This window comes from Odocoileus virginianus, chromosome 4 (genome assembly GCF_023699985.2).
Source record: "Odocoileus virginianus isolate 20LAN1187 ecotype Illinois chromosome 4, Ovbor_1.2, whole genome shotgun sequence".
In the NCBI taxonomy this organism is placed as follows: Eukaryota; Metazoa; Chordata; class Mammalia; order Artiodactyla; family Cervidae; genus Odocoileus; species Odocoileus virginianus.
The window spans coordinates 89,347,669-89,366,764 of NC_069677.1; the positions used below are offsets into that span (position 1 = coordinate 89,347,669).

Genomic DNA, 19,096 nt, shown 5'->3' on the forward strand with positions numbered 1-19,096 from the left:
CCAACAAAGGTCCATCTAGTCAAAGCTATGGTTTTTCCAGTAGTCATGTATGGATGTGAGAGTTGGACTATGAAAAAAGCTGAGCACCGAAGAATTGATGCTTTTACACTGTGGTATTGGAGAAGACTCTTGAGAGTCCCTTGGACTGCAAGGAGATCCAACCAGTCCATCCTAAAGGAAATTAGTCCTGAATATTCATTGGAAGGACTGATGCTGAAGCTGAAGCTCCAATACTTTGGCCACCTGATGTAAAGAACTGACTCATTTGAAAAGCCCCTGATGCTGGGAAAGATTGAAGGCAGGAGGAGAAGGGGGTGACAGAGGATGAGATGGCTGGATGACATCACCGACTCGATGGATTTGAGTTTGAGTAAACTCCGGGAGTTGGTGATGGACAGGGAAGCCTGGTGTGCTGCACTCCATGGGGTTGCAAAGAGTCGGACAGGACTGAGCGACTGAACTGAACTGAACTGAAAGTGAAAACTTGAATACCTGTTTGTCTTAACAGCCTGGTACATCAACCTATTTTTTTTTTCTCTAAAACACATTTTCAAGCCATTCCATCATGAAAATCCAAGCCAAAATAGTTCCAAATTAAATGTTTGAGGAAAACTTTAGAGAGCTTTGAACTGGTTTTACAAAATGTCAGTAAGGTTACAGGTGTTACAGCCTGTAAGGTTTAAAGTTTTAAGTTTAAAGGTATTGGACCATAAAGAAGGCTGAGCACAGAAGAATTGATGCTTTTGAACTGTGGTGTTGGAGAAGACTCTTGAGAGTCCCTTGGACTGCAGGGGTATCAAACCAGTGAATCCTAAAGGAAATCAATTCTGAATATTCATTGGAAGAACTCATGCTGAAGCTGAAGCGCCAATACTTTGGCCGCCTGATGTGAAGAGCCGACTCATTGGAAAAGACCCTGATGCTGGGAAAGACTGAAGGCAGGAGGAGAAGGGGATGATAGAGGATAAGATGGTTGGAAGGCATCACTGACTCAATGGGCATGAGTTTGAGCAAGCTCCGGGAGATGATGAAGGACTGGGAAGACTGGTATGCTGCAGTCCATGTGGTCGCAAAGAGTCGGCCACAACTGAGCGACTTAACAACAACAAGAGCCCATATAACTTTTGAGAAATGGTTGTCTATTTCTGTATGACTCAATCCTTCACTCTCTCATTTTACTCTTCTTAGATTTCTAAATACACAAACTATTTCCTTTCAAGGAAGTCTGGCTTACCATTTTATAGCCAGAGATGTTTATTAAGTCTAAAATACAGTAAATAAAATGTGAGAGCCATAGTCTATTTGTAATTAACAAAGATGAAAGTAATACATCCAGGCACTAACAGACAGGGCAAAGAAATCAAGAATTCAGGACCTGTCAATCTTTGGTCTCAAAACAAGTTGTTAAAAAAATAATCAAGGTTCCCAAGCTTGATTTTCTGACCTTCCAATCCTATATTTAAGAATAATAAGAGGGGGGAGAAAAATCTAGTGCTAAGGCATGATTGCAATTTATTTTTCAAAAAGTAATTATGCACTGTTCAAAATTAAGATTGATCTACAAAGTCAGTAAGAGCTCATTCTAACCATCTCATGGAAAATCTTAGAAAAAGACAATGTAAAAACCAATGGGTTTGATTCAACCTTCCACATGAATTTGTGATTACCCACCCATCATGAGGCTCTAGTCCTGTGAGAATGGAACCTTGTGTCCCTGGGTATCTGAGGACCATTTCTAATGAGACAGTCCCCCTTAAGGAACTGTAGGAAGCCGTAATTTTCCTATCACTTAACTACAGAATTAACAGAGAGATGCAAATCAACCACCAGTAAACCAGTGACTGTATCTATCCTCTGAGGTTACTGGTATAAAATAGGATATTAGATCAGAGGGGAAGAGGCTTTGAATACCGTAAAGAAAACAGATAGTGGACAAGTGACAATTTTGTGGATGAGTGAAAACTTCTGTGTAGTGGTAGAACCTGCGAAAGTGTCAAATAAAAGTAAGGAGACAGCATTGTATAGTGGAAAGGATATGAGCCCTGGAGTCAAGCAGACAGGGGCTGAAACCCTAAAATGCCTCTTTGTAAATGGGCAACTTCAGGAAAATGGTGTTCCCTCTCTGAGCCTCAATTTTATGCCTGTAAAAGAGGTCTGTTAAGAGGACAGAATCAGAAAAGGTGTATTAAAGATCTAACACAGGCCTCCAGTGTAATGGATACAAAATCCCTCTCCCCTCCCCCACACACACCCAGCAAGAACTCACCTTTCCCCCTGGGCTCCCACCATCACCTCTGTGCCTGTCCTCTCCAAAGCACTTAGCATACCTATTGCAGCATGTTCTTTCTACAATTGTGTCCTGAAAACAAAACCCATCTCACATAATGGTTTTTTGGTTTTTTCCAATGCTGTATTAACCTACAGCACATTATACACTAAAGAAACAAAATTCCCTCAAGGTTTTAGAAATATTAGCATGAACAGACTTAGAAAAGGATGATGTTTAAAAAAAGGAAAACTTACAAGTTGCTTCAGTAAGATGCTCAGAAGGGTGTGCAGTGTGATGCTCAGAGGTTGATTATACGCAAATCCTCTGCCAAATTCTAGCTCCTGGAGCTCCTCTAATTTATGGAGGCCTTTAAGGCCAATAGTCAGGAGTCCAGAGAATCCTTCAAAAGACCAACAGGTGGGAGATTTCCTTGCATGTCTTTCTAATAGTCTGACTTGTTTTGGCCCCAGATATCCATCCATCATCCTATCCTTCCTATATCCTCATCTGTCTCTTTCCCAAACTGTGTTTTTTTCCTCAAATCAAAGCCAGCTCACTGCGTGCCTTCCTAAAGAATTGGTCTGATACCTTTCAATCCTGGCAACTAAAAGGTAAACAGTTAGGTGGAACCAGGAAGGACTCTCAGAGCCCTCTTGTAGACCATGTTTTTTGTTTCTGCCAACTTAAAAAATATTCGCAACCTAAAAGTTATGTGTTATTTGGTGGGAATTTTCAGAACTTCAAGCCCAGGAGACAGCATCTCAAGTCACCCTGAGAGAACTGCTCCCAGGAGGCAAGGGGAGGAGCTGGGTTATATAGAGGTTTTGCAACAAAGGGCCAGTAGTCTTGTTGTAGGAAAGAGCCAATTCTGACTCCACCTTTAGATCTGTTTCTTTTTCTTTAAACTTGGTTTCCTGTTGTGTTTTTTTTTCCACTAAAAAGATACTGTTTATACAGAAGGCCTGCCTCAGGGAACTCTGCCCCTCCGAGATTTGAAGGTTGCACACTGTATTTAGCTTCTTCTGTTGATGCAAGCACTAATAGGTCATCTGGGTTTTTCCGCAAAGCGGAAAACATATGGAAAAGAATACTTTGTAAATTTGGCTAAAAAGTCCTGTAGAATTACATCAGAACAAATAATAGCATTAATATTTTAGACATCAAATTGATACACAGACCCACACACATGCCCATCAGCTTTTTGCTATTATAAACAGGCTGCCGTAAAATCTTACGGTTAAAAGTTGTATACATATTCTTAAGTATTCCTTAAAATGAATTCCTAGAAATGGAATTGCAGATCTAGCAGAGAGGCAGAATTTGCAGTCCTTTGTCATTTACTCCCAATTCCCTTCCAGAGAAGTTGTAACATTTTACACTTCCAGTGGCAATCTATGCATTAAATTAAGCTGAAAGCAAGTTGTCACAGAAATATCCCATTTAATGCAATGCCTACTAAGATACCCAGGACATTTTTCACATAACTAGAACAAATAATCCAAAATTTTATATGGAATGACAAAAGACCCTGATTTGCCAAAGCAACCTTGAGAAAAAAAGAACAAAGCTAAAAGTACTACGCTCCCTGATTTCAGATGATACAACAAAGTTGCAGTCATCAAAACAGACACACACTGGCACAAAAACAGACACATATACCAGTAGAACAGAATAAAGAGCCCAGAAATAATTCCACATACTCATAGTCAATTAATCTATGGTAAGAGAGGCAGAACTATCTAACAGAGAAAAGACAATTTCTTTAGTAATGGTACTGGGAAAACTGAACATGTAAAATAATTAAATCTGAACATTTTCTCATACTATATACAAAAAAACTCAAAATGGATAAAAAGACTTAAATAGAGAATCAAAAACCATAAAACTCCTAGAAGAAAACATAAGCAGAACACCCTGACATAAATTGTTCTGTTATTTTTTGGATCTATCTCCTAAAGCAAAGGAAACAAAAGCAGAAAGAAAGAAATAGGACCTAAAATCAAAAAAGCCATCAGCAAAATGAAAAAAACAGCCTACAGAATTGGGAGAAGATATTTGCAAATGTTATGACCAATAAGGGGTTAATATCCAAAATTTATAAACAGCTCATACAATTCAATATCAGAAAAGCAAGCAACCCAATCAAGAAATGGGAAGAAGACCTGCATAGATGTTTTTCCAAAACATACAGATGACCAACAGGCACATGAAAAGATATTCACATCACTAATCATCAGAGAAACGCAAATCAAAACCACAATGAGGTGTGACCTCACACCTGTCAGAATTGCTAGTATCAGAAAGTCTGTAGACAACAAATGTTGTGAGGATGTGGAGAAAAGGGACCCCTCCTACACTGTTGGTGGGAATGTAAGTTGGTATAGCCACTGTGGAAAACAGTGTGGAGTTTCCTCAGAAAACTAAAAAGAACTACCATATGATCTAGCAATTCTACATTTTGGTATATATTTAAAGAAGACAAAGACACTAATTCAAAGATAAATTCAACCCAATGTTCATAGCAGTACTACTTACAATAGCCAAGATATGGAAGTAACCTACGTATTCATGGGTAGATAAATGGATAAATAAGATGGGGTTAAATACAGCTGACTCTTGAGCAACATGGATTTGAACTGCATGGGTCCACCTACAATGCAAATTTTTTCAATAATTAAGTACTATAATACTACAGTGGTGTATGGCTATACATGTACTATAATGATGTATGGCCAGTTGAATCTGTGGAGTGGATTGAATTGTGGATACAGCAGGCTAACCATAAAGTTACATATGGATTTTCAACTGCAGGGACAGTTGGCACCCCTAACCTCCAGGTTGTTCAAGGGTCAATTGTATACACAAGGGTATATTACTCAGCCATAAAGAATGGAACCTTGCCATTTGCAACAACATGAATGGACCTAGAGAGTATTTTACTTGGTGAAGTAACTCAGGCAGAAGACAAATACTTTATGTTATCACTTATGTGTAGAACATAAAAAATAAAACATACAAGTGAATATAACAAGATGGAAACAGACTCATAGATACAGAGAACAAACTAGTCATTACCAGTGGGGAGTGGATTAAGAAATACAAGCTCCCATGTATAAAATAAATAGGCTACAGGAATATATTGTACCACACAGTGAATAAAGCCAATATTTTACAACTTTAAATGGATCACAATCTATAAAAATATGGAATCACTATGTTGGGCACCTGAAATAAATATAATAATGTAAACCAATGATATTTAGAGTATATGGACAGATGTGTACTTTGACCACCTGATGTGAAGAACTGACTCATTGGAAAAGACCCTGGTGCTGGGAAAGATTGAAGGCGGCAGGAGAAGGGGACGACAGAGGATGAGATGGTTGGATGACATCACCGACTCGATGGATATGAGTCTGAGTAAAGTCTGGGAGTTGGTGATGGACAGGGAAGCCTGGCATGCTGCAGTCCATGAGGTCGCAAGGAGTTGGACACGACTGAGCAACAGAACTGACTGGCATGTACGTATATATTGTGCAGCAGCCCCTGGAGTCGACTAAAGAGAAAAAGTCAGGGAGAAGGCGGGAGGAAAGGCAGGGGAAGAAGGCCTAGGGTGACTTTAGTTTAGGAAAAAAGAGACATATGGCTCCCAGAGAGCCTAAAAGAACAGAGACCACCCACTCCACAAGAAGCAGGAGCTGCCCCTGCGACCCTCCAAAGCAGACGCCAGGCTGGTAATTGGTCAGTTCTGTCTCACTCAGAGCGACCCTCAGCAAGTACTGAGGATGTGGAGTCTGGGGTCTCTCAGCCCTGAATAGCCCCCAGTTCATATGAAGAGGGAGACTGTCAGCTTCAAGGGCATAAGGTCCCATGACCTGGGGTCAGCGTCTGGAAATCTGCAAGACTGTCGGCCCTGCTGGAGGAATACGGCCCCCGCAGGGCAACGCCCTGCCCTTACCTTTGCTGCCGAGAAGCTCAGATGCTTCCTTCAGTTTCTCTAGATCATCATCCAGTCCATCTGTAAACACTAACAGGACCTGTTGTTTATGAGAGAGGAGGGGCTTGCAGAAGCCTCGAGAGAGAGGAGGAGGGGAGGGAATTGGGAAAAGGCAATGGAGAATACAGGTGCTGTGAGCTGCACCTCTCTTCATTAGGTCTTCTGGTATACCCAGCCTTTCACCCTGTTCCCTTTGGTTTTACCCATTCATCTATTTGTTACTTTCTTACACATTCCCTTACACTTCAATGTCCTCCCCTACATGCTCCCCACCCCCAAAAAAAGAATTTGAACCAGCTTAATGTATTCACTTAAAAATAGCTTCCAAAAATTTTTACAATATTCATCTTCATCAATGCCAAACCTCCCACATTTTAATGCATTTTCTACAAATAAAATGTGCGACTTCTACCCAGAGAAAATTAACTTAAAAAGTGAATTCCATTATTCAAGAAATAAACCCATTGGATACAGGACTGAAAGAAAAATTCAATGTACCTTTCAAAGTTCGGGGATGTAATTTCCTAATACATGTTACATGAGACCTTTTTATTCCTGTGGACTCCTGTGGGTGCATAGTTCTGGGGACCCAGGAAGGGAGGTTTAACTGCTAGGGAGCCTTTAACTGTCACAAAAGATGTTTCAAGGGGGTGGTTAGAAAAATAATGAGCCTTACTCTACGTGACAATGAGTGACCATAGGAACTAATATCTTCCAAGATGTCTGGGATGAATCTGTGCCATGAACGAATCTGGATCACTAGCTGTGGGCAACCCGAGGGCAGGGACTATATCCTTTTATTCCTACTGGCATTCAGCAGAGCCTCCAGGGTTTGGTAAGTATTAGCTGACTGAATGAAGACACGTCTCTTCTTGGTCTTTACTGAGTAAGAGTACCTAGAGTTCCTCTGGGTAAGCTCTGCAGAGAAGAACAACTTAGTTGGCCTCAGTCACAAAAGTCTTATCCCTCCAACCCTGCCTAATGGCCTCCAGACAGATTTTCTTAGCATTTATTACCTTCACATTGGCAGAAGACAGATGGATAGCACTCTCTACCAGGGACTGCAAAAAATCCACATCCATATGGTTGCTCCTGGCACCCTGGTGAATCAAGAACTTCTGAATGGTCTCGTCACTGTACTTTTCAAATCCTGAGTCAAAGATGAGCTGGCCCTTTGATGCTCCATGGTAGCGGAGCATCACGTTGGTCTGGCCCGTAACATCACTGCTGATATTGGAAAGCACAGCCAGCTCCTGCATCAGCTTTGGCAATAACCGTTGAAGCCTCAGCTGAACTTGCCTCATGGGAATAGAGAGATCAATTCCTACAGACACATCCACACTGCATCCTTTGAAGGTAGAGGAGAAAGAAATCAAATTAGTCACCTATGACTGCACAACCCAGCCCAGAAGATATCAGCCAATCTGGTCCTTCAAGAAGAATCTCCAGCCAACCCACAGAAGTATAAGTGAAATAATGGTGTGAGGAAAGAAATTTTCACATATTGAGATATAGGGAAATCTGTCTGGCTTACACATGAGTTAACCTGAATTTTATGCTAACTAAAGTAGCCCGTTTGTGGCCTATCAAACAGATGCTCTACATCAACTTTAGTTATTAGAGAAAAGGGACACAAAAGTAAAGAAGGCCCATGTTAAAAATAAAGATTAAATGCCTCTCTTCCTGGGATGCCAATGCTTGTTCTCCTTTGATGATAAGACACCCTTCCCAAGTGCCAAGGCCACGCTGATATGCTGTGTCCTTCCTGGAATCTTCTTTTCCTGAAACTCTGAAGAAACATAACCCTGACTTGTTTAATGTTCTTTGTTCTGATGGGATGTAAAACTATACTGAAAACTCTATTTCTCTGGAGAAGTTTCTCAGAGTAATCTAGAGAGTGGGCTTCCAGGCTAGTCCTCAGTTTGGCTCAAAGAAAAAACTAGAAAACAAACTAGAAAAGACTTCTATTCTTATTGATTATTTTCACTGACAAATCTTTGTTGTTTACTTCGGGGAATGGCTTGTTATACAGCAAAAACTAACTGATACTTATATTCTGTTTCATATAAGACCTGTTTCAAAAGAACCTCTGCACATCCTATTCCTTCCACCTGAAGTATCCTTTCCCATTCCCTCCATTCTAATCTGGTTAGCTCACACATGTCCTTCAAGTTTAAGTTCAAAAGCCCCTGCCCTAAAGCATCTGTGATTCATGTCCCCAAGCCCTCAAGTTGAGCTATTAAATGCCCCTGCATATCCACTATTACTTTACAAGCCCTTCTCTCCCTCTGAACAAACATTCCCTCATAGAGGAGACTATGCCATCTTACTTTCCCAGTGTCTAACACAAAGGCTCATTAAATGTTCCCCAAATGAATGAAGACAAAATATAAAACAGCCTTGAGTCTCTTTCAGTACAGGCTGTACTATTCCCTTCTCCCCTGGAAGTTTCATTCATCACCCATGCAGACCCCTTGTTTCAGAGAAGCATATTAGAAAAGACCAAGACTGATTATCACTCTCAACTTTATGTTTCTCCTACCTGAAAATACTTAACCCCTCCTAGAAGGTGTAGCTAGAATTGGAAGGCCCACTGATCTTTCAGACTACACCTCAGTTCAGTTCAGTCGCTCAGTCAAGTCCAACTCTTTGTGACCCCATGGACTGCAGCATGCCAGGCCTCCCTGTCCATCACCAACTCCCAAAGTTTACTCAAACTCATGCCCATGGAGTCGGTGATGCCATCCAGCCATCTCATCCTCTGTCATCCCCTTCTCCTCCCGCCTTCAATCTTTCCCAGCATCAGCGTCTTTCCCAGTGAGTCAGTTCTTCGCATCAGGAGGCCAAAGTATTGGAGTTTCAGCTTCAGCATCAGTCCTTCCAATGAATAGTCAGGACTTATTTCCTTTAGGATGGACTGGTTGGATCTCCTTGCAGTCCAAGGGACTCTCGAGAGTCTTCTCCAAGACACCACAGTTCAAAAGCATCCATTCTTCGGTGCTCAGCTTTCTTTACAGTCCAGCTCTCACATCCATACATGGCCACTGGAAAAACCACAACTTTGGCTACACCTACCCATTCATAATAAGATCATCTACAAAATTTCACTAAGGAGGAAAAGTTAATGGTTACAAATGCATTTGGATTCGAATTTGGGTGAAAACTTCAAAATCACAAAAGGACTGCTATTTATTAACTATTTCTTGACAAGCATGACATTGGATTGTCAAAGCAAGACAGGACATGCAGACAGACATTTTCTCTTTAGATCAGCATAAACTGCAGTATTTGGCCCAGAATCACAAAACAAAATGGCAAATTTGGGGAGAAGGAAGTTTCAGGGGAAATAAATAAACATTGGACCCTTCACCGGTTAAAATAGTCATAAACAGTGGCTGAAGCTTCTCAGGGACCTGGGATCCAGGGCTGACTCATGAGTGTTCAACCCCCTAAATGTCACATTCTGTGCGAGCTGTCCAGATGTCTTTCTGGAATTGAAAAGACAGAATATGCCTTACTCCCATCCTTCCATATAAAACATCTTGGCTTTGTTTTGATTTTTAAGTCTCTAATTGGAATTTGCCATAAAGAGTTTTCACAGGTGTAAATCCCATTTCTATATCAGATCTGAATTCAGAAAAAAAAAAAAAAAATCTGAGTATGGTATATTATTCTGACATTTCTAATTTACATTTTCCCCAGAAGCATTTTCACTGGGTTTTACCCTGTAATGCAAGGAGCATTTTCTTTCCCTGTTAACAAAGAGGGCTGACTCTCACCAGATAACCTCTGAAGTTTGTCTGGTTCAGCTTTATAAGTCTTAGAATCAATTAGGTTTAGCCATTATTAAAGTACCAGCTAACACAGAACCAGAGATGACTACAAATCCTAATTTATTAAATGGCTCAAAATGACCTGAGAAGAGAAGCTGGAATCCTGCACCTCTGCTCCTCTCCAAGATAATCACAGACAACAAAAATGAAACAGAACAACAGCAAAAATAAATCAAAGTCTCCAGGACTTTGATTCCCGAAGAACTGAACTGCCGAAGGGCATTTCATAATCCATGCTTATTTTAAACAAATAATTCTATACATGCACTCTTTTTGATCGATTTTTCTTTTCAATATTTACTTATTTGGCAAGGCCAGGTCTTAGTTGCGGCATAAGAACTCTTAGGTGTGGCACGTGGGATCTAGTTCCTCACCATGCATCAAACCCTGGATTGTCTACTCTAGGGGCATGGAGTCTTAGCCACAGATCACCAGGGAAGACCCTCGGTTGATTTCTGAATTTACCAAAAGCATTGCAAAGTAGTGATAAAATCTTGAGATTCATTGTTTTTCAGTTGCTAAGTCATTTCTGACTCCAATTCCATGGATGATAGCATGCCAGACTCACCTGCCCTTTACTGTCTCCCAGAGTTTGCTGATTCATGTCCACTGAGTCAGTGATGTTATCCAACCATCTCACCCTCTGCTGTCCCCTTCTCCTCCTGCCCTCAATCTTTCCCAGCATCTGGGTCTTTTCCAGTGAGTCAGCTGTTCACATCAGGTGGCCAAAGAACTGGAGCTTCAGCTTCAGCATCAGTCCTTCCAATGAATATTCAGGGTTGATTTCCTTTAGGATTGATTCTTGAGATAGTAGAATCAAAAATGGTCATTTAATACTCTGAAAAATTGGCTCTGGCTTTGACACCAAACTGCTGGGAAGTTCAAACTCTTCCTCCATTATTTCCCATCTGTGCTTCATAACCTCTCTCTTCTTTTTCTCACCTGGAGACTGAGTATAAGAATGAGAGGGCAACAGGTAGGAAGGCTAGGGCTCCCCAACTGGAGGAAATAAACTGTAAGCAGCAGACTTTTTTTTCTTTTTCTCTATACAAAATTAAAAGGAGGTTTCTCTTTAAATTCTATCTTGTCATGAGGACACCTGGTTCTGCCAGAACTTACCTTTCCTCAAACCTTGAGCCAACCAAAGTGTTTCTCTTATGGAAATGTTTTTCTTAAGCTATGTTAATGAACTATGTATTTGCCTTGGAATCTGCCTTTCTTCAAATCTGTTCCACCTAAGACTAAACCTTGAACCAATAATGGCTCAACAAGCCAGTACATCTTATTCATGGGAATGTTCTCTTAAGCTATGTTAATGAAATTATGCATTTGCTTGGAAATCTGCCTTTCTTTAAGATTCATGTCAATTGTTTTATGACTGGGGATGACTCACCTTGTGCAAAGGCTATCTCAAAATGTTGTGGGAGAGGCACCTGATGCAACTCTCTCAGTTTTGAGGTGATTCTTTATCTGATTAGCAACTTGCTAACAGATATATAACTCCTTGCTAAAAGCTAGCAAGGGGGCACTCTTACTGCCCCCTTCAGATGTCTGTGTCAGAGCTTCCTCTGTCCTTTTTATACTTTAATAAAATTTTATTACACAAAAGATTCGAGTGATCAAGACCCGTCTCTGGACCCAGATCAAAATCCGGTCCTCCGGAGGTCACGAATCCTAACGTAGCTCACAGCTCACAGCCGCAACCTTTCAATAATAGCATCTGCCTCACATGGGGGTTGGCAATGGCAACCCACTCCGGTACTCTTGCCTGGAAAATCCCACGGACGGAGAAGCCTGGTGGGCTGCAGTCCACGGGGTCGCACAAAGTCAGACACGACTGAAGTGACTTCGCAGCAGCAGCAGCAGCACATGGGGTTGATGCAGGATTACTGGTTTATGCACATCATTTAATATTCTTCCACATGACTCTACACTATATACTATATTGTACCATACTGTACTTTCCTTTGGGATTCCCAGGAGTCACTAGTGATGAAGAACCCAACTGCTGATGCAGGAGGCATAAGAGACGTAAATTTGACCCCTGGGGTTGGGAAGATACCCTGGAGGAGAGTATGGCCACCCACTCCAGTATTTTTGCTTGCAGAATCCCATGCTCAGAGGAGCCTGACGGGCTACAGTTCACAGGGTCGCAAAGAGTCAGACACAACTGAAGCGACTTAGCGTGCACACGCGCACCGTGTCATATAACCTCCTACTCTAAGTGTGATCTGAAGACCAGCAGGATCAGCATCATGTGGGAGCTTGTTACAAATGCAGAAGCCCACCCCAACCTACTGAATCAGAAACTGCATTTTAACAAGCTCTCCAGGTTATTCAAATGCACGCTAACATTTGAGAGGTTCTGTACTGTGCCAAAAGGCAATATAGAACAGTATTTAGTATGCAGACTCTAGAACCAGACTACCTTAAGTTCACATCTCATCTCTGCCACTTACCTAGACCAAACAACCTGATTCTGCTGTGCCTTGGTTTTCTCACTTGTAAAATATTTATAATATCTATTTATTAATTATTAACAGGGTTATGTGGAGATGTAATGTTTTAACCTGGTCTCTGGAAGTCCAAAGACCAGGCCCTGTACAAAAAACACCACCTATGATGGAATGCTACTCGGCCATGAAAAAGAATGAAATAATGCCATTTGCAGCAATGTGGATGGACCTAGCAATTATCATACTAAGTGAATAAGTCAGACAGAAAAAGACAAATACCATGTGGTGTCACTCATATGTGAAATCTAAAATATGACACAAAGTGAACTTATCTATAAAACAGAACCAGACTCACAGACACAGAGGACAGACTTGTGCTTGCCCGCTGGGGAGGATTGGGAAAGGGGTGGGTCGGGAGTCTGGGACTAGCAAATATAAACTAGTATACAGAGAATAGATAAACAAGGTCCTAGTATAGCATAGGGAGCTATATTCAATAACCTGTGACAAAACATAAATGGAAAAGAATATGAAAAAAAAAAAAATATATATATATATAACTAAATCACTTTGCTGTGCAACAAAAATTAACACAACATTGTAAATCAATACTCAATAAAATAAATTAAAAAAAATATTCCCAGGACAAGGCTAAAAGTATCAGTTTTATTAAGAGAGCCAGCTGGGTCCCTGATGCCTGCCGCGGGCTTGTGGATCAAGTACCAAGCCCTCTGTCGGCCACCTTGTGGAACGCAGACCTGGTAAGGAATTTCCTTCTCCAGATTTTGCAGGGACTCAAATTTTTCTTCATAGTACACTTTGCTCTGGTCACTAGTGATCTCCAAAAGCTGAGAGAATTTGACTTGACCCACCCCAATGGCAAAAATAATTATGTTTCTCTCCCTCAGGGCCTTGGCTGGTATAGCTACATTGTCCCAGGAGACCCATCAGTGACCACAATCAAATATGGATGCACACTGGGCCTCCCTCCTCTTGAACTCCCAAAAACAGTCAGAGTGAAGTTCAGAGCTTTCGCAAGGTATGTGCCACCGTTGATTTGCATAACATCTGAGATGGTTCTGTGAACGTCCACCTTTGAGGCATTTTCGGTTGAGCCTGAATTCTTCCTGGGGGTCTGAGCTGAATTGCAGGAGGCCAATCTGAATTTCATCAGCACCAATATTAGATTTTTTGACCATTTGCTTCATGAACTCCTTCATCTTTTCAAAGTCTTTTGGCGAGACAGATTCTGAACCATCCATCAGGAAGATAATGTCAGCTTTCTTATTCTTACAGGCTGGAGGAAAGAAGGAGCAGGACAGAGCATTTACTCAGAGTCTGAAACAATTAATTACACGTCCCCAGGGAGAGTCTGGGGTGACATATACACAACATGAAAACATTCATAAAGGGGGTGGAAGTGGAAGTCAAGGAAATAAATTTCTGCGACCCAGGACAAATCAGTCTCAAAATAAGACACAGCCATATGATAGAGATCTATCTATAGATCAATAGAGCTATAGATCTATAGATAGTTCATATGATAGATATCTGTCACATGAACCATCTTGGTTTATTCTAGCTCATGGTCACTCTGTGTCCAATACTTTTAGACCTGTGAATCCACAGTTCCAGAATGAAGCCTATTCAAATAGATTAGACATATATACTCAAAGAGAGAGAGTGAGATTGAAGAAAACAATTCTTACTCTCTGAGGAACAAATGTCTTGTACCACTTCTTGTTGGATGGCCTTCAAGGACTCAAAATCATGCAGAAAAAACATTCTGTCTTCAGCGATCTCTTGAAGCTCAACAATATTAGCATCTCTGACTCCAACTGCATACATGGTGACTCCATGGCCCCTCAGCACCTCTGCAGTGTCAGCCCCCGGGTCCACAGATCTGCCGTCGGTGACAACGATGAGATACCAAGGCACGCTGCTGCGAGCAGTGTCTGCAAAGACCTGGATCTTGCTGCCCAGGGCCTCACCTATCCTGCTGGCCCCTCTCTTCCACCGGATGCTGTCAACGGCTACCTCCAGCCCCGCCACACTGGAGCGCTGGCTGAGGGTAAACTGACAACTGACTTCATCCGAGTACTGAACGACTCCAAACTGGACTCCATCGGGTCCAACATGGGACATCCTTATCACCCCATTCATGAACACCTTCATTGCGAGAAAGTCGTCTTGGTGGATACTGCCAGACCCGTCAATAAGGAAGTAAATGTCTGCCTTCTCGATGTGTACACAGCCTAGGCAAGAAGAAGAAGCAGCAAGCCGTCAGAACGGTGTGTGAGAGGGTATGGGACAAGGCTGTGGGTCCCGATCCCCCAATACCCACCTCATTGCTGCCTTTCTCCTGACAGCACCTGAGACTCTGTCTGTGTGTATTCTTTGGCCAGAAGCATGATCAGCAGTGAGTGAGAGCAGCCAGCAGCCCATGATTGGAAGCGGGTGATGGATAAATACCCCAGCTCCCTCGCCCTTTGAGTGGGACCACTCTGAAGACAGCTCAGCTCAAGCCCCTGAGTCCCTGGCAGAGCCAAGCCCCAAGAGCCTCCAGCAATAGCCTGCTCACTAACTCCGCCCATGCTGGCAGGCTTCCCTTCCTCTCTCCATCCCCACTCCCCTAACGGTGTCACCGGAGCTCCACTCCCAGATAAATCACTTGCATCCATAGTTCATACCCTCATCTCAGAGTCTGCTTCTGATGAACCCCACTGAAGGCATGAGATAAACATTGCTTGACATTTCTCAAATGGTGAAATTGACAACAAGCTAAAAGTAAAATATCAGCGTATATTTGGCAGGAAAGCTATGGCAAACCCAAACAGCATGTTAAAAAGCAAAGACACCACTTTGCTGACAAAGGTCCATATAGTCAGGGCGATGGTCTTTCCAGTAGTCATGTACAGATGTGAGAGCTGGACCATAATGAAGGCAGAGCACCAAAGAACAGATGCTTTCAAACTTTGGTGCTAGAGAAACTCTTGGGAGTCCCTTTGACAGAAAGGAGATTAAACCAGTCAATCCTAAAGGAAATCAACCCTGAATATTCATTGGAAGGACTGGAACAAAACAGAGAGACCAGAGATAAATCCATACACCTATGGACACCTTATCTTTGACAAAGCAGGCAAAAATATACAATGGAGAAAAAACAATCTCTTTAATAAGTGGTGCTGGGAAAACTGGTCAACCACCTGTAAAGAAATGAAACTAGAACACTTTCTAACACCATACACAAAAATAAACTCAAAATGAACTAAAGATCTAAATGTAAGACCAGAAACTAAAAAACTCTTAGAGGAAAATATAGGCTGAACATTCTCTGATATAAATCACAGCAAGACCCTCTATCACCCACCTACCAGAGTAATGGAAATAGAAACAAAAATAAACAAATGGGACCTAATTAAACTTAAAAGCTTTTGCACAACGAAGGAAACTATAAGCAAGGTGAAAAGACAGCCTTCAAACTGGGAGGAAAAAAATAGCAAACGAAGCAACTGACAAAGAATTAATCTCCAAAATATACAAGTAGCTCATGCAGCTCAATACCAGAAAAATGAACAACCCAATCAAAGAGTGGGCAAAAGAACTAAACAGACATTTCTCCAAAGAAGACATACAAGTGTCTAACAAGCACATGAAAAGATGTTCAACATCACTCATTATCAGTTCAGTTCAGTCGCTTAATCGTGTCCAACTCTTTGCGACCCCATGAACCACAGCACGCCAGGCCTCCCTGTCCATCACCAGCTCCCGGATTCCACCCAAACCCATGTCCATTGAGTTGGTGATGCCATCCAACCATCTCATCCTCTGTCATCCCCTTCTCCTCCGTCCCTCAATCTTTCTCAGCATCAGAGAAATGCAAATAAAAACCACAATGAGGTATCATCTCACGCCAGTCAGATGGCTACCATCAAAGTCTACAAACAATAAATGCTGGAGAGGGTGTGAAGAAAAGGGAACCCTCTTACACTGCTGCTGTGAAATGCAAACTAGTACAGCCAAAATGGAGAACAGTGTAGAAATTCCTTAAAAAAATCAAAATAGAACTGCTATATAACCCAGCAAGGCTACTGCTAGGTGTACAAACCAAGGAAACCAGAATTGAAAGAGACGCATGTACCCCAGTATTCATCACAGCACTGTTTACAATAGTTAAGACATGGAAGCAACCTAGATGTCCATTGGCAGAAGAATGGATGGGGAAGTAGTAGTACATATATGCAATGCAATATTACTCAGCTATTAAAAAGAATGCATTTGAGTCACTTCAAATGAGGTGGACAGAACCAGAGCCTATTATACAGAGTGAAGTAAGTCAGAAAGAGAAACACCAATATAGTATATTATTGCATATATACGGATAATTTCACATATATCTTAATCATATATTTTAATGAATAATATGTTTTGACATGCATCTAATTTTAAATATATTTAAGCCATATATATTATATATCCTTATATACGTAAAATCCTATGCATATTTTAATCACATATATGTTATTTATATGTCTGAGCCACACAGAAGCCCTTTATATGAGCGTGTGCATGCTAAGCCCCTTAAGCTGTGTCTGACTTTGTGACTCTATGGACTGCAGCCAGCCAGATCGCTCTGTCCACGGGAATTCTTCTCCAGGCAAGGATACTGGAGTGGGTTGCCATGCCCTCCTCCAGGAGATCTTCCTGACCCAGGGATTGAACCTGCATCTCTTATGTCTCCCACACTGGCGGGCAGGTTCTTTACCACTAGTGCCAGCCAGGAAGCCCTTATATGTGTTCATATATATAGTATTATATATCTTCTAATTTTAAACTTCCATATTGCATGCGCATATGTGTGTGTGTGTAGACAGATAAAGACTAATGTATATGTATGTACATTACATTAGGATGTATGTAAATGTACATTAGGATGTATGTAAAAGACATATACATTAGGATATATGTAAAATTGTGATATACTATGGAAGTTACCCGCGCACAGTCAGGGCAGACGGAATACAGCCTGGCCAGGAAGGAAGACCAGGACTGATGCAGTCTGCGCCGCGGGCACATGGGGGTTTCTGATAGCACAGCGCCACCGTGTGTCTCCCTGTGGAACTACATGTGAGCATCGGAAGATTGCCCTGGGAAGGGCGTGTGAGCCCTTGTCTATTTACTTAATAAAGTTACTGAGTACCTGCTATGAACCTTGCACTGGGAGAGACTGACAGCATGATTTCCACTGACGATTTCCAATCTGAAGCCCCCTTGAGTCTCTCCGGGCACGCTAGTTCCAACCCCCAGGCAAAGAAGTCAGCTTGAGAAGCCGGCTGAATGGAGGGCCGGCACCAGGGAGCGCGGAGTCCCGCAGAGCTAGGACAGAGATGCTCAGTCCTAGACGGTGGCTCCTAGAAGAGAATGCGGGGCTGGTGCCTTTTTCCCAAGAGAAGCCAGAAATTCAAGTGTTGGTGTGAAAATCCCCGGGTTTTAGGTGACAGCTAATTCTTGTTGCTGTTCACTCAGCCGTGTCCGACTCTTTGCGACCCCACCAACTGCAGCACGCCAGGCCTCCCTGTCCATCACCAACTCCCGGAGTTTGCCCAGGTTCATCTCCATTGCGTCGGTGATGCCATCCAACCATCTCATCCTCTGCCGCCCGCTTCTCCTTCTGCCCTCAATCTTTCCCAGCATCAGGGTCTTTTCCAGGGAGTCAGTTGTTCCCATCAATCAGATGACCAAAATACTGAAGTTTCAGCACCAGTCCTTCCAGTGGGTATTCAGTGTTGATTTCCCTTGAGATTGACTGACTGGTTTGATCTTGCAGTCTAAGAGACTCTCAGGAGTCTTCTCCAGCACCACAGTTCAAAGACATCAAATCTTTGGCACTCTGTCTTCTTTATGGTCCAACTCTCACAACCATGTGTGACCGCTGGGAAGACCATAGCCTTGACTATATGGACCTTTGTTGGCAGAGTAATCTCTGCTTTTCAGCGCACTGTCTAGGTTTGTCATCACTTTCCTGCCGAGAAGCAATCGTCTCCTAGTTTCATAACTGCAGTCACTGTTCGCAGTGATTTCAGAGCCCAAGAAAAGGAAATCTGCCACTACTTCCACCTCTTCCCCTCCTACTTGCCATGAAGTAATAAGGCCAGATGCCACGATCCTGGTTTTTTTAATATTTAGTCTTAAGCCGGCTCTTTCACTCTCCTCCTTCAACCTCATCAAGAAGCTCTTTAGCTCCTCTTTGCTTTCTGACATTGGAGTGGTATCATCTGCATATCTGAGGTTGTTGACGTTTCTCCCACCTATCTTGATTCCAGCTTGTAACTCATGCAGTCTGGCTTTTCTCATGATGTGCTCAGTGTATCTGTTAAATGAACAGGTGACAGCAGACAGCCCCGTGTACTCCTTTCTCAATCCTGAATCAATCCGTTTCCCATACAGGGTTCTAACTGTTGCTTCTTGGCCCTCGTACAACTTTCTCAGAAGACAAGTAAGATGGACTGGTATTCTTATCTGTTTAAGAGTTCTCCACAGT

At 42.2% G+C, this 19,096-nt stretch overlaps 1 protein-coding gene across 1 annotated transcript in view; it reads right to left on the minus strand.

Moving 5' to 3' along the window:
- The window catches only part of LOC110126285 (collagen alpha-4(VI) chain-like), a 113,153-nt gene that overhangs the window by 90,003 nt on the left and 4,054 nt on the right, over positions 1 to 19,096 (minus strand). The window contains 8 exon segments of the mRNA XM_070466998.1: positions 2,267 to 2,359; positions 2,524 to 2,669; positions 6,228 to 6,306; positions 7,283 to 7,614; positions 13,298 to 13,498; positions 13,501 to 13,658; positions 13,660 to 13,852; positions 14,265 to 14,810. Coding sequence (XP_070323099.1) covers positions 2,267 to 2,359; positions 2,524 to 2,669; positions 6,228 to 6,306; positions 7,283 to 7,614; positions 13,298 to 13,498; positions 13,501 to 13,658; positions 13,660 to 13,852; positions 14,265 to 14,810 — 1,748 coding nt within the window.